Consider the following 15,415-nt stretch of genomic DNA (forward strand, 5'->3'; position numbering starts at 1 on the left):
TACCTGTGCCTCATCGATGAAGAGCTCTGCACTCTCAGTTAGAAGGATGTGGGTTTGCCCCACCACAGATTTGAGCACAAGGATCTAGGCTGACACTCTCAATGAAGGAGATGAAGTCCTGACAAATTACAAAGTGCATTGAAGATCTGTCACAAATGCATTCCTTCCCTCTTCAAAGCAGAGACATTCTCACCTCCAACACCCTCATCCGCCAAGGTCCCAAAATGCTGCTTCAGGAACTTCTCCTGATCCGGCGTTCTCGGCACGACTGTCTCCCGTGGGAAGCTCCTGCTGAGCTCATCCTCTTCCTCTTCCATGTCGGAGGAGATCCCATCCACGCTCAGAGGCTCTGTACATTCGGAATCTATCACATTAACACAAAGGAGCACTTTTACCCAGACCTCGTCACTGGCACTCTTCTGCCTTGTGTCAGAGCTTTGGCACGCGCCGCACTCTACTTGTGTGGAGTGCAGACGTTCACTGGGAGAGGCTCTGAACCAGTCACTGTGCTAGCACAGGAGAACTATTGGTAAGTTATCAGGGAGCACTGTTAAGAAGAAGTTAAACAACAGTGCTAGAGTGGGACAAGATGTTGCTGAGGCTACATGTGGTTTATTGTGAACGGTTTTGGTCACCTTGCTGAAGGAATGATGCCATTAAACTCAAAAGAGTAGAAAGAAGATTTATGAGAATGTTGCCAGAACCCAAGGGCCTGAGTTACAGGGAGAGACTGGGCTCGCCAGAACTCTAGAACATAGAACAGTACAGCACAGTCCAGGCCATTCAGCCCACGATGCCGTAGCCAACTTTAAACCTACTCCAAAATCAATATAACTCTTCCCTTCACATAACCTACCATTTCTCATTCATCCATTTCTCTTTAATGCCCCGAATGTATCTGCCTCTCCCACCAATGCGTTTCATGCACCCACCACTCTCTGTGTATAAAACCTACCCCTGGCATCCCTCCTCCTACTTAATCCTCAAAATTATGCCCTCCTGTATCAGCCGACTCTGCCTTGGGAAAAATTCTCTGGCTATCCACTCTATCCATGCCTCTTATCATTTGTACACATCTATTAAGTTGCCTTTCACCTTCCTTCTATCCAAACAGAAAAGTCCTAGCTCGCTCACCCTAACCTCATAAGACATGGTCTCTAATCCAGGCACCATCCTGGTAAATCTCCTCTGCACCCTCTTTAAAGTTTCTATATCCTTCCTATAATGAGGCGACCAGAAATGAACATGATACCCCAAATGTGGTCTAACCAGAGTTTTAATGCTGAAAGTTGCTACGTTACCTCACAGCTCTTGAACTTAATCCCCCAACACAACACACTCAAAATGCGGGAGGAACTCAGCAGGCCAGGCAGTACCAATGGAAAAGGGTAAACAGTCGACATTTCAGGTCGAGACCCTTCATCGGGTCTGGAAAGGAAGGGGGAAGAATCCAGAATAAGAAGATGGGTGGAGTGGAGGAAGTAATTAAAGGTGAAAGGTGAAACTGGGAGGGGGAGGGGTGAAGTGAAGAGCTTGGAAGTTGATTGGTGAAGAGAGGGTTGGAGAAGGGGGAATCTGACAGGAGAGAAGACCATGAAAGGAAGGGAAGGAGAGGTGCACCAGGGAGAGGACGGGCAAGTAAGGAGATTAAGTGAGAGAGGGTAATGAGAATAGGGAATGGTGAGGGGGGGGGGGCATTATCAGAAGTTTGAGAAATCGATGTTCATGCCATCAGGTTGGAGGCTACCCAGATGGAATATAAGGTGCCACACTTCCAACCTGAGTGTGGCTTCATTGTGACAGTAGAGGAGGCCATGGACTGACCTGTGGGAATGGGAGTGGGAAGTGGTGCTGAAATGGGTGGCCACTAGGTGATCCTGCTTTTTCTGGCGGTAGGAGCATAGGTGCTTGGTGAACCTACATTGGGTCTCATCGATATACAGGAGGCCACACTGGGAGCAAAACTGGCTGCAACACGACATGTGCCGTCCTATCAACGTGCACTGCGCCTTTGGGGAATGCACGCACGTGAACCTCCATATCCAGGACCTTTGCTCCTCCACACCCTTAACCCTTTATTCTCCAGCACGCAGTTTGACTGTGGGGCATGCGCAACCCTGTGAACATGAATTTTCGCCGGCGTTGCATACTGAAGTGTAGCGGGAGCTGGGATATCGAGAGTGGCTGTCGGAGGGCTCTGTACTCGGTTTGCTGATTCTCAAGTCGGGGAACTTGAAATAAAAAGCAACGCTTCAGACTGACTGTAACATTGAAATAGTGACTGTTGTCTCCCCGTCACTGTGAAAGGAGCAATATCTGTCTCTCCCTCGTTAGTGAGGGGGACAGAGCGTGTGGGATGTCGGAATGGTTGGAGTGAAGAGTTAAGTTTTAGAGACCATGGCCTCTCCTTGGGGGCTTTGCTGTTGCTGGCATGGTGGGTGGGGGGATGCTTTATGTTAGAGCAAGTGTGGGGGGGGGTGATGCGACTTGCTGCTGCTGCTTGTGCGTGGGAGGGGGCAAGGGGCTTTCTCATCTTTTTTCTGTCATTCATTCTTGGGGGTTTATTTTTCTTCTGTTTCAAGGGTGTCTGCGGAGAGTAAGAACTTCAGGTTTTAGATTGTACACATTCTCTGATATTAAACGGAACTATTGATCTTATGGAGCTGTACATCATGAGGATCGTAGACAAGGTGAATGCATGCAGACTCTTTCCCAGAGAAAGGAAACCAAGAACATGGGTTAAGAAGAGAGGGGAAAGATTCACAGGGGACCTGAGGGGCAGCTTTGCACAGAGCGTGGTGCATATATGGAACGAGCTGCCAGAGAAAGTACTTGAGGCAGCTGTAATAATGACATTTAAAAGACAACCAGAAAAATACACAGATAGGAAAAGTTTTAGAGGGGTTTGGGCGATGGATTGCCAAAATTAAGATGGGATTTAGATGGGCACTTTGTATGGCTCAGATGGGCTAGGCCTATGAGTCTGGTCTGTGATCTATATTCTATAAATGTATGACATAAGATGGAGGTTTATGAAGATGGGAAGGTCATAAGGACAGGAAAGCCATGGACAGAATGGCTGTTACTGACCCTTATGTTTGATAATGTTGAAATATAACCTGAGATTTACAGGGGAAAAGCAAGACATCCACTCCCTCGGTGGTAGTAATGAGTATGGACTGAAAATGCCTGCTGGGTTCTAACCTTCATGTGGATGTTCCGGGCTGGAGAAATGGCCACTGGAGTAATCCACGGAACAGGCACTGTCTGGGCTATGCTTCTCCGCCAGGCTGTGGTTACAGAAATCCTTCTCCTGCATCCCCTTCTGCAACTCCTTCACCTGGTACTCACTGCCAGAGACAGAAACAAAGCATTAACATTGCCAGACTCGCTTCAAATTAAACACCCGTCAAGAAGGCAAGGATACAAAGAGTTAAGGTACAGATTGCAAGTCAGCAGTGTAACGCATCCTCAGTGGAAAGGAATGGTCTGGAAGAGACCTACAGCACGAGCATTTCACTGGTAAGACCTTCATTTATTGCCCATCCCTGAGAGGTGGGAGTGAGGCACTGTCTTCAACCACCATGCAGTGAAGACACTCTTTACACTGATGTCCCTACAGTCTACTACTCATAGTCTTCCAATAATGAGTTAATAATGTTCTGGTTAGGCACAAGAGGACGTTCAGCCAGAGACTCATTCCACCGAGATGCAACACGGAGCGTCATAGGAAGTCATTCCTGCCTGTGGCCATCAAACTTTACAACTCCTCCCTCATCGTGTCAGAGCCAATAGGCTGGTCCTGGACTTATTTCCACTTGGAATAATTTACTTATTATTATTTAATTATTTGTGGTTTTATATTGCTATATTTCTTCACTATTCTTGGTTGGTGCGGCTGTAATGAAACCCATTTTCCCTCGGGATCAATAAAGTATGTCTGTCTGTCTGTAATCCATCCTCAAGTTGATTTTAGGCATGCTCTAACGCAAGGTGTAGCACCTGCTTAGCGCCCCGCCCGCCCCCCCGATCAGGGTCACATGAAGCCTTGGGGACCAGGTGCTGGATGGTCGTATGAGCAGCTGCTTCACATGGGAAGTCCTGGTTACGAGACCACTGATGCCGGGCAGGCAATCTCTTAAGAGTTCAGGGTGCAGGAGGATGTTCGGGGACCCAGAGTTGGGTCAGGGAGAGAGCAATGTCTGGGGAAAAGGAGGGGGGGAGTAGGGGAACATAGGTCTGGTGGCGGGATCCCATTGGAAAAGGTGGAAGTTTCGGAGAATGACAATTTGGGTGAGGGAGCTCGTGGGGTGCTAGGTGAGGACAAGGGGAACCTTAGCTGGGGAGGGGGAAAGGGCTGAGGGTCGAAGTGCAGAAAATGGAAGAGATGTGGATGAGGGCTGCATTGATGCCAGTGCTGGTGATAGGGAGACCCTGCTTTTTGAAAAATGATGCCAACTCAGATGTCTTCATGAGAACAGGTGTGCAAAGGTAGAGGACCAGAAGAGAATGGCATCCTTGCAAGTGACAGGACAGGAAGCAGTGTAGTTGAGGTGACTGTTCATAGAGTAAGATGGTATTAGCGTAGAATTAAGGTAGATAGATGGCTGAAGGCAAGTCTGGATTCAGTCGGCTGAACCACCTGTTCATGTGCTGTAGAACTGCCCGCTGACTTTACAAGTGAGGCCTAGTTCCAACGTTAGCTTTAGAGCACGGATCAATCTGACACAAAGGCATCACGGACAGTCTTCTATCTCCGAACTAATATTCCTTAATATGCTCCGGGTTAGCCCTGGTCTGCGCACGGACACCGATAGGTACTCACCTCTCAGTCTCAGCAACGCTCTCTGTGTGCACAGGGTATATGACGCACTCCTCAACCTCTGGTGTCTCCAGATCCTGGCTGAAATGGCCACCCTGACCCGACGGCAGAGTGATGCTGCTGGGCCTGACAGAGGAAGAGCTCTGTGCTTGCATCGATTCCTGCTCCTCTATCTGTCAGAGAGATAAACCCGACAGGCTATGGCTCTGTGCTCTCAATGATTGCTCCAGGATTAAAGACTAAATTCCAGGAAGCACAAAGAAAAACATGTCCTCTTTAACTGAAACCTCTCATGTGCTGTTTGACTCCTGGTCAGAAACACTAACTTGCGATGGATTTTGAAGGCTGGAAAATCCACTGCTCCTCTGCACAAGGCACTTCACAGAAGGATCAGCGATGACCCCCTAAATGATGATGCTGGAGAGGGGAGGGGCGGCTTGTTTGGAGTTCAGGACGTCTGCTGGTATGGAGAGCCCAGGCGTAAGGAAAACCCATCAGCAGAGGGAATCAAGAGGCATCGGGGGCCCTGAAGCCTTGTTGAGAGTGGGTGTAAGGGCCCCACATTGAGTTATGCCCCACCTCCCATTCTTTGGCTGAGACAAACATGGTCCTGGTGGGTGAATGATGCCACCTGCTAATAAATCTGGTCTGCGATGGGCATGGGAGGGGCAGAGATGTTAGCCCTCCAGTAACAATCTACAAACTTACACCGATAATCTCACAGTTAACAGAAAAATCAGAGATATAGTTAAAATAGAGATATTACCAGCCGGTAAAATGGGCAGACCAAAGATACTACCATGTCACAGGAGGAGAGCATTCAGCTCAAGTCCATTGTAACCCCCAACAGAACAATCCAGCCAGTCCTATTCCCAGTCTCCTTATTTTCCATATTCCTTGCAATTTATTCCCTCTCGATTGGTCCCATCAAATCCCAGTCTTTCTACAGTTAGGAGAAATTTAAAGGAACCAGTTAACCTACCGTCACACCTTTGGGATGTGAGAGGAAACCAGAACATTTGGAGTAAACCTACACAGTCACAGGGGGAATGTGTAAATGTCTCTGCCCCGGATTAAACCAGCAGGGGGAACGTGTAAATGTCTCTGCCCTGGAGTAACCAACAGGGGGAACGTGTAAATGTCTGCCCTGGAGTAACCAACAGGGGGAACGTGTAAATGTCTCTGCCCCGGATTAAACCAGCAGGGGGAACGTGTAAATGTCTGCCCTGGAGTAACCAACAGGGGGAATGTGTAAATGTCTACCCTGGAGTAACCAACAGGGGGAACGTGTAAATGTCTGCCCTGGAGTAACCAACAGGGGGAACGTGTAAATGTCTGCCCTGGATTAAACCAACAGGGGGAACGAGTAAATGTCCGCCCTGGATTAAACCAACAGGGGGAACGTGTAAATGTCTGCCCTGGAGTAACCAACAGGGGGAACGTGTAAATGTCTGCCCTGGATTAAACCAACAGGGGGAACGTGTAAATGTCTGCCCTGGATTAAACCAACAGGGGGAACGAGTAAATGTCTGCCCTGGATTAAACCAACAGGGGGAACGTGTAAATGTCTGCCCTGGATTAAACCAACAGGGGGAACGTGTAAATGTCTGCCCTGGAGTAACCAACAGGGGGAACGTGTAAATGTCTGCCCTGGATTAAACCAGCAGGGGGAACGTGTAAATGTCCGCCCTGGAGTAACCAACAGGGGGAACGTGTAAATGTCTGCCCTGGAGTAACCAACAGGGGGAACGAGTAAATGTCTGCCCTGGAGTAACCAACAGGGGGAACGTGTAAATGTCTGCCCTGGAGTAACTAACAGAGAGAATGTGTAAGTGTCTCGGCCCTGGATTAAACCAACAGGGGGAACATGTAAATGTCTGCCCTGGAGTAACCAACAGGGGGAACGTGTAAATGTCTCTGCCCCGGATTAAACCAGCAGGGGGAACGTGTAAATGTCTGCCCTGGAGTAACCAACAGGGGGAACGTGTAAATGTCTGCCCTGGAGTAACTAACAGAGAGAATGTGTAAGTGTCTCGGCCCTGGATTAAACCAACAGGGGGAACGAGTAAATGTCTGCCCTGGATTAAACCAACAGGGGGAACGTGTAAATGTCTGCCCTGGATTAAACCAACAGGGGGAACGTGTAAATGTCTGCCCTGGAGTAACTAACAGAGAGAATGTGTAAGTGTCTCGGCCCTGGATTAAACCAACAGGGGGAACGTGTAAATGTCTGCCCTGGATTAAACCAACAGGGGGAACGTGTAAATGTCTGCCCTGGAGTAACTAACAGAGAGAATGTGTAAGTGTCTCGGCCCTGGATTAAACCAACAGGGGGAACGTGTAAATGTCTGCCCTGGATTAAACCAACAGGGGGAACGTGTAAATGTCTGCCCTGGAGTAACTAACAGAGAGAATGTGTAAGTGTCTCGGCCCTGCCCTGACAGCACCCGATGTCAGGATTGGACTCGGGGTTCCAGCGCAGTCAGACAGCAGCACTAGCTGCAGACAGGTATGGAAAAACAGGTTTTCAAAGTTCAAAAATCCAATGCTCAAAGTAGATTTATTATCAAATTACATCTACATCACCAAATACTGTACAACCCTGAGATTCAGCTTCTTGCGGGCATTCACTGCAAAAGCAGGAAACATAATAGAATCAGTGAAAGATGGCCCCCATCAGGACAAACAAACAACCTGTGTGCAAAAGACAGGGCAAATACAGAAACAAGCAAGCTATAAATATTGAGATCATGAGTCCTAGAGTGAAGTTGAGAGAAGTTATCCCCTCTGGTTTTACAGTCTGATGGTTGAGGGATAATAACTATTCCTGAACCTGGTGCTGTGAGTCTTTACCTTCCTCCTGAAGTTTTCATAGGGAAACAGAATGAGCAATATGAACTGGTATGGAGAATAAATTACTATTTCTACAGCAAAAGACTGTAAGTCTGCAGATCTTTGAAAGTACAGGACAGATAGAGGAGACTGTTATAAACAGCAGCTTGCCAGGAGTTCCAAACTCAAACCACTCGTCAAGGTCAAGCTCCTAAACAGGGAGGTCCTAAACTTCCCGGGTCTTCAGGCTGCTGTCAGTCTATCCGGATGCTGATCCGGATCCGGACATGTGAAACCCAGTGGCAGAGAGCACTAACTTCCTGCAACTTCACCAACTTGAACAGTGAGCAACAGTGTGGGGAAAAGAAGTACCATTTCTTTGAATTAATTTCTCTCAACCTCTTCGATTTTCAAACAAATAAATAAAGTTAAATGCTCTTAAGTGTTTTCTAGTATTTTTAAGTATGTTAATATCATAATTTTGGGAAAAGCTGATTATTTTTAACCTGTTAAAATTATGATTCATTATTACCTTGCTTTGACTAATCGCTAGACTTTGTGCTCTGTTACCTGGGAACACTGGAATATCTCACTGGGTTTTGGAATACCTATGGAAGCACAAGGTGTATGTTAAAGTTTCTGGTTGTGATCCTGCAAGAGCAGAGAGGGAGAGCAGGAGAGACTGCAGGTACAAGGGGAGGTAGTACCAGGGACAAGTGGATCTGGATAGGAAGGCATCGGAATCAGGTGGAGGAGGGGATGAACAAAGGGAGGAGGACACTAAACCGACAGGTTACTAGCTGTGGGAGGAGAGCCCTGGAACTGGAAAATTCAATGCTCTGACCACTGGGCTGTAAGCTGTGCGTGTTGTCTAGAATCTGGCAGCAGGACCCGTCATTCAGAGCAAGAAAGCTTTTCACACTGTTCAGGAGGCAGCTTTGAGAAATTGCTCAGGGCAAGGTTGAGCAGAGGAGTAGCAAGAGCTGGCAGTGGGACACAGACAGTTGGCTTGTGGGCTACATGCTGTACCCCATTGGCAATTTAGGATCCTTGATCTTGTAATCAGTAGCATTAACTAGATAATTGGGCTGAGTCTTAGTAAATCATTAATTAGCCCCCGCTAACATATTCTGCACACCAAACTTCAGAAAATTTTCTAGTCTTTGGAATTTCTGCAGAAAAGATCAACTACAATGGAAGACTTCAGTTACTGGAGACTAGAATTGTTCTTCTTAAGTCCAGAGAAGATCAAAGGAAGATTTAAAAACAGTGACCAAAATCATAACATCATTTTGTGCATATAATCCAGAACTGCTGGAAAATTAACTTGAGCTGAAGTTAATGAGGAGGTTGTCTGGAGGAAGGCAGGGAGAGGTTTCGGCCCGGAAAGCATGGCTGAAAGGGTGAAGGAAACATCCAGGTAGGAAACTGTTCCACTCACGTCACTCAGCAGCGTTTCTACGCTGACCCGCAGCCTGCGCTCGTGCTCAGTGGAGAGGCCACACACGCTGCTCCTGAGAGGCAAGGCTTCTGCCTGCGAGACACGGTCCATCAGCGGTGAGTAGGAAAACGAGTCCAGGTGTCGCAGGTCCAGCATTGACTTCACGCTCAGATCCAGGTTATTGACCCGATGGGACCAGCGGCCCCGAGGTCGAGGGGTGTGACTGTTGTCCAAATCCAGTCTCTTCGGCAGGTCTTCTGTCTGTATTGGTGGGGAGACAGGGTCAAAGGTTAACATTACAAACAGAGACCAGAACTCTCGGTACTATCCCCTGTCACAATAATTACACTGGTGCTCTGCACAGCTCAGGATTCCTTCCCTTTCTCCCACGGTCCGCTGTCCTCTCCTAATAGATTCCTTCTTCAGCTCTTTATCTCTTCCACCTACCACCTTTCCCCTCACCTCTCACCTGCCAGCTTGTACTCCTTCCCCTCCCCACCTTCTTACTCTGGCTTCTGTCCCCTTCTTCCCACTCCTGGTGAAGGGGCTCAGCTAGAAACGGCGGCCACTTATTCCTCTCCGTAGATGCTGCCTGAGCTGCAGAGTTACTCCAGCATCACGTGTGTGTTGTTCCGGATTCATCCTCGAGTGCTTTTGTCATCAGCACCGAAAGGGTCTTTTGTATATATTTGACTGATGGGTTGTGCAAGCAAACTGCCTCCTGTTGGTGCACCGAAGCACCCACGGCTCGGTGAGGAGGGACCGCAGGCTTTGGAGCTCTTGCGTGGGTGAGGCAGCCGCAAAGTGGGGCTCAGGGCAGAGCTCTGACTGGGACTGGCAGTGTCTGCTCCAGCTAGTGGCGGTCTAACAGTAGGGAGTGACGAGTGGAGACAATGGGACACAGGCGGCCCAGGTCCTGTGGTCTCACTCATCACCTCCTGCTGGGTACGATGGAAGCAGCCGCTTCCCCTACTTGTTCGGCTGCATGGCTCTCCCTTTCCTTCAGCTCTGTGTACGGTGGCAAGCTTCAGGGTGGTCACTGCGTGTAGAGAAAGCTGCAACCAATCATTGTCAATTAGCTGGCCGGTGGTGTAGCGGCATCAGCACTGGGTTTCGAGGCCAATGGTCCCGAGTTCAAATCCGGTCAGCCCCTTGCAGGCTTTCCACCTGTGCTGGGTTGGGCATCAAGCTAGCAACTCAGCCTCGGGAGAAAAAGCAGTCAAAAGTATAAATGCTACCCCATGCACGAAAAGGAACAACAACAATCATTGCCCCTGAACCAAGAGCCAAAATATTCTTTTGAATACCTTAGCCCGTGAAACGGAAGGACTTGGTGTGGGTGGTGCTGGTGATTGCGTCAGAAAGGAGTCAGTGCACAAAGGTGGTGTGCAGTTTAACAAGCGATTGTCTTGGTCACGCTCCTTGTGATCACAAGACCCTGTTGGATATCGGTAACGTGGAATGCTACAGATCCAACTCACTGATTTATTGGCGGGTGACGGGGGAGCTGAGTGGCCTCGGTTGTGGTGAGGACTAGGCCCGTTTCTCGGCAGTGTTGCCTGTTTACCGCCACCCAGGAGAGAAGCATTGGAGTTGGTGCGCTCAACCAAAGTGCAGGGGGTGGTGTGGAGCAGTGCTGCCCCCCCCCCCCCCCCCAGTGTTCACTTGGCAGAAGACAAGCTGTACTGAGTTCAACTGCAGACTGCTGCAACAGTTATGCACTCAGGGTCTTGGACTGTATATTTTTGTGTGACTTTCTTTTACTGATATTTTATATGTGCTATACGTACCGTGTGCCGTGTGTGACTGTTGGTACTGTGTTTTAACCTTGGCCCCGAAGTTACACCATTTCCTTTGGCTGAATTCATGGGTACCGTACAGTTTAAGGTTGAATGGCAATTAAACTTGAGTTCATAATTGGAGACCATTGCCACATGCATGACTTACATATTTATAAACTGCGCCATAAAGCTCTAATTCGCTTATTGCAGTTTCGGCAGCAAATAGTCCCACTGCCTATGACTGACACAAACCAACAGAGGAACTATGAGTGAGTGACACTGTGGGTTTACACTCTGTGGGTTCTCTAGTCCACGTTAATGAGCCGAAAGTTTCCTTGCACTGCGACTCAAAAATACATTTCCAATATTCAGTTAAGCCAAGTTTGCCTGTCACTTAACACGTTCTGCTCCTTTCATAAGTATCACAGCAAATCCTGGGGTAAGAAGTTTGGGCAAGAGATTGTGAGAGTTTTAGGGGGCCGTGGAGTCAGAGAGTCAAACAACAGGAAAACAGATACTTCTGCTCAGTTGGATTGCGCAAACACTACAAACTCACTTACACTGATTACATTTTATTCTCCCCACATTCCCATCCACCCAGATTCTATCACTCATCTACACACTGGGGGCAATTTAAGTGTCTAAATAACCCACCGCCCTGCACTTCTTCGGCTTGCAAACCAGAGCACTCAAAGGAAACAGGGAGAATATGCAAACTTAGATCAGCATCTGAGGACAGAACTGAACCTAGCAGGCAGCACCTCTGCCAGCTGCACCTACAGTACTGTGCTAAAGTCTTAGGCACATCTATATAGTTGGGGTGCCTAGGACCTCTGCACAGTACTGTAGTAACTTTATGCATCGCACTGGACCGCTGCCATAAAACAAAAAACAAATTTCATGACATACGTGAGTGATGATAAACCTGATTCTGATATGGCTCTCTATTGTTGACTGAGAGTGGGAAGGGGACAGGGAGAGGGGAATCATGGTTGGGACAAGAGGAAGGGAGGGGGAGGGAGTGGGAAACACCTGAGGGACATTCTGCGATGATCAATAAACCAACTTTTTGGAATCAAATGATCTTGCCTGGTGTCTCAGGGCTGGGTGTGTCTGCACCCATGCCATCCCCCAACCCCGGCACTCCTTCTCTGCTCAACATACCCTGTGTGTGTGAAACATAAAGGTTCTACTCAACATGCTAATATCCATCCTGGTGACACACCATTCGCAGAGAAACACACCACAAGTATGTCTGCTCAATGGATGTGAAGGAAGTGCCAATTCAGTTCCAGAACCACTTGAATAAAGTGCAAACAATGAAGCTAACAGTTCCTTTAATTTTGAATCCGTGTTCCATCCAGATCTAATCTTACCTTCCCATTGTCCCAGTGGTTCAGACTCTTCACACTTCCAGTGTAATGTCTGCCTGCAGAGATATCTGGAATTGAACAGATGGGCATCAGACATTGACCATAAGCATACTCTGAGTGGCTGCATGTGAAGGGGTAACATTAGACCTTCTGGAAGTGGTCATTATTACCATGCAATCAATTTAAAGCTTCACAGCTTCAGTGTAAGACCCACACTGAGATCTCAGCTTCACTGGCTGGTAAAGCACTTACCCTGGATTGGCATTCCAACTGGTGTGTCCCACCAATGATAAAATGCTGACTCCCATTGTCTCTGATTTCATTAGAGCAGTCTTGGACGCCACTGTACGCCACATGTGGACCCCGACTGTACAGCGGCACCAAAGGCACGGTGTTAACACAAGCTGTTGGGCACCACCAGTGTTGGGTACCCTTGGTACAAACTCCACACAATGCCTTACATCCATTGACAGTAGATGACTGATACACTGTTGGATACCCATCGTATAGCACCACCAGTAAGGCATTTAGTGCCCTGCTATTATTGATCTGACACAATCAGCATAGCAGCACTGTGCCACGGTTAATGCCGCCATGTTGGACATGAGGAACAACCACACCACACACTTTGTTCCAAATCTGTAACACTAGGACACTAAACACCTCATCCATGCTGTTGGTGCCGGCTCTTGTAACACTAAGCCTGATGAATATTTGACCACAACTACCTGTCACCAGTACTCGCGGTTCCTGTTGCCTTAATGATGAGGAGTATCAATATGTTATTGTGGCACTGCGATACAACAGCGGTCTAGATTGTTACATCATTTCCCGGGTGAGGCATGGAATGGTATGGTGATTCTTGTTAAGAGGGCACTGTTAGGGGCGACTGTTTGCCTGCAGCTCCAGCGGGAATCATCAAATATTCCCGTAATTGCAACGTACTTCAAATGTAAATGTAAAACAACAAATTTTACAACATATACCAGTGATATTAAACCCGATTCTCATTCTAATTCTCTGGAGACTCACTTTCAAGGACTCTCCATCTTATGTTCTCAATATTTATTGCTTATTTATTAACTATAATTAGTTCTGATTTTGGTATTTGCGCAGTTTGTTGTCTTCTACACTCTGGTTGAACCTCCTAGTTGGGCAGTCTTTCATTGATCCTGTTATAGTCATTATTCTACGGGTTTATTGAGTATGCCCGCAAGAAAATGAATCTCAGGGTTGTATACGGTGACATATAGGTTCTTTGATAATAAAATCTTGAATTTTGAACTTCTGATTCTAGTAGTCACCTCCTTGGGTAATGCATGTACTTCACAAGTAACAAGGGATTTGCAGAAAGACAGATCCCATTTACAGCTCTTCACTGTTTATTTATCTATTGAGATACAATGCAGAGTAGCCCCTTCTGGCCCTTTGAGCCAAGCCACCCAACAACTCCCCATTTAACCGTAGCCCAATCACAGGACAGTTTACACTGGCCAATTAACCTACCAACTTGTATGTCTTTGGACCGTGGGAGGAAACCGGAGCAGCCAGAGGAAGAACGTGCAAACTCCTAACAGGCAGTGAACTGTGGTCACCTGTATGGTAAATGCTGTCCGCATTGTTACATATAGCTTGACCTACGAGGCATGTTTAACAACAAAAGCAAAGAGCTGGCCGGCGGGCTGAAGCACACGGGTTGTGTTTTCTTTCTGATCTGCAAGGACGTACCGTTCCTTCCTTCTGAGCAGCCCTGTTTTGGTGTAATGGGCCTCGAACCCTCACACTGGCCTTCTTCATCCTCATTTACGTCCTCTTCAGCCTCCTTCTCACTATCAGAGGACATGGCAGTCTGAGCAGCCACATCGAATGTTTCTCTGAGGAGGAACAGAAACAAAGGCAGGGAATTGGTTCACCGTCACAAGCAGGGACAGAGAGGGAGAGAAGGGGTGTAAAAGATAGATTGGAAAGGTAGATGTAAAGTGGGAATAGGGGTTTGCACAGACGGTGAGGGGGGAGGGAAGAGGTGAAAGAATGATAAAGAGAGATGAGAGGAAGTTAAGAGGAGAAGACAATACCAATCAAGGACAGTGACAGAAAAGCATAAACGATTATTATTCTTCAAAATTCAGTACAATATACACACAATATACATACCCTATTCTCTATACACAAAGGCTTAAAATGCTTTGGATATTAATGTGTGCCAGCTGGAACGCTGCTAATTTCTGTCATCCACAGACACTATCTCTGGTAGGAGTCACCTGTGCAGAAGCTCTTGTCTTAGTTGGCTTTACCAGGCCCAGAACTTTCGTGAGGCAATAACACTTGGTTCTACTCCCCCCGTTATTAACAAATACTACACATCCACAACGGTTAATGCCCAAGAGCCGGGGAGTTATGTTGCACCTTTATAAAACTCAAGGTAGGCCGTATCTGGGGGTACTACAGTCAATGCTGGTCGCCCCTTTGTGGGAAGGATGTGGAGTGAGCACACCTTTGGAGCAACAGAAGTGCTGCTGGGGGAACTCAGTAAAATGTAAAAGGTCAGTACGCAGTTAATGGCAAGACTCTTGATCTTGGGATCTCAGTCCATAGCTCCTGGCCCTCTTCACATCATTACCATCAGGTGGAAGGTACAGAAGCCTGAAGGCACACACTCAGCGATTCAGAAACAGCTTCTTCCCCTCTGCCATCCGATTTCTAAATAGACATTGAATCCATGAACACAACCTCACTTCATTACTTTTTATTTTGTTATTTTGCACTACTTATTTTAACTATTTAATAGACACAAATATACTTACTGTAATTCAGTTTTTTCTCTATATTTATTTATCTTGTATTTCATTGGGCTGCTGCCAGAAATCAAAAATTTATGACATATTAAACCTGATTCTGGTGATAGTACACCTGATTTTGATGCTGACTGCACAGGGTAGTGAAGAAGGCAATAAGCAGCTTGCCTTTAAGCAGAGTTCGAGAGTCGGGAAGTTATGTTGCAACTTTATAAAACTCGAGCTAGGCTGCAGCTGGAGTATTGAATTCAATGCGGGTCACCCCGTTATGGGAAGGATGTGCAATAGGGGCATCAGGGGTTTCCTGTGATGTTGCCTGGATGGAAGGGCACGTCCTAGAAGGAGACTTTGGAAGAACGATGTTGCTTTCT

The 15,415-nt window shown here is 47.4% G+C and overlaps 1 protein-coding gene across 1 annotated transcript in view; it reads right to left on the reverse strand.

The window, feature by feature from the left end:
• Positions 1–15,415, reverse strand: part of mapkbp1 (mitogen-activated protein kinase binding protein 1) — a 267,966-nt gene that overhangs the window by 13,910 nt on the left and 238,641 nt on the right. Inside the window, exons 20-25 of the mRNA XM_059953648.1 lie at positions 13,978–14,123; positions 12,253–12,317; positions 9,096–9,356; positions 4,826–4,995; positions 3,205–3,350; positions 194–364 (exon numbers count right to left, since the gene is read on the reverse strand). Of these exons, the coding sequence (XP_059809631.1) occupies positions 194–364; positions 3,205–3,350; positions 4,826–4,995; positions 9,096–9,356; positions 12,253–12,317; positions 13,978–14,123 (959 nt within the window). The remainder of the gene's footprint in view (positions 1–193; positions 365–3,204; positions 3,351–4,825; positions 4,996–9,095; positions 9,357–12,252; positions 12,318–13,977; positions 14,124–15,415) is intronic.

This window comes from Hypanus sabinus, chromosome 2, assembly GCF_030144855.1.
Source record: "Hypanus sabinus isolate sHypSab1 chromosome 2, sHypSab1.hap1, whole genome shotgun sequence".
NCBI lineage: Eukaryota > Metazoa > Chordata > Chondrichthyes > Myliobatiformes > Dasyatidae > Hypanus > Hypanus sabinus.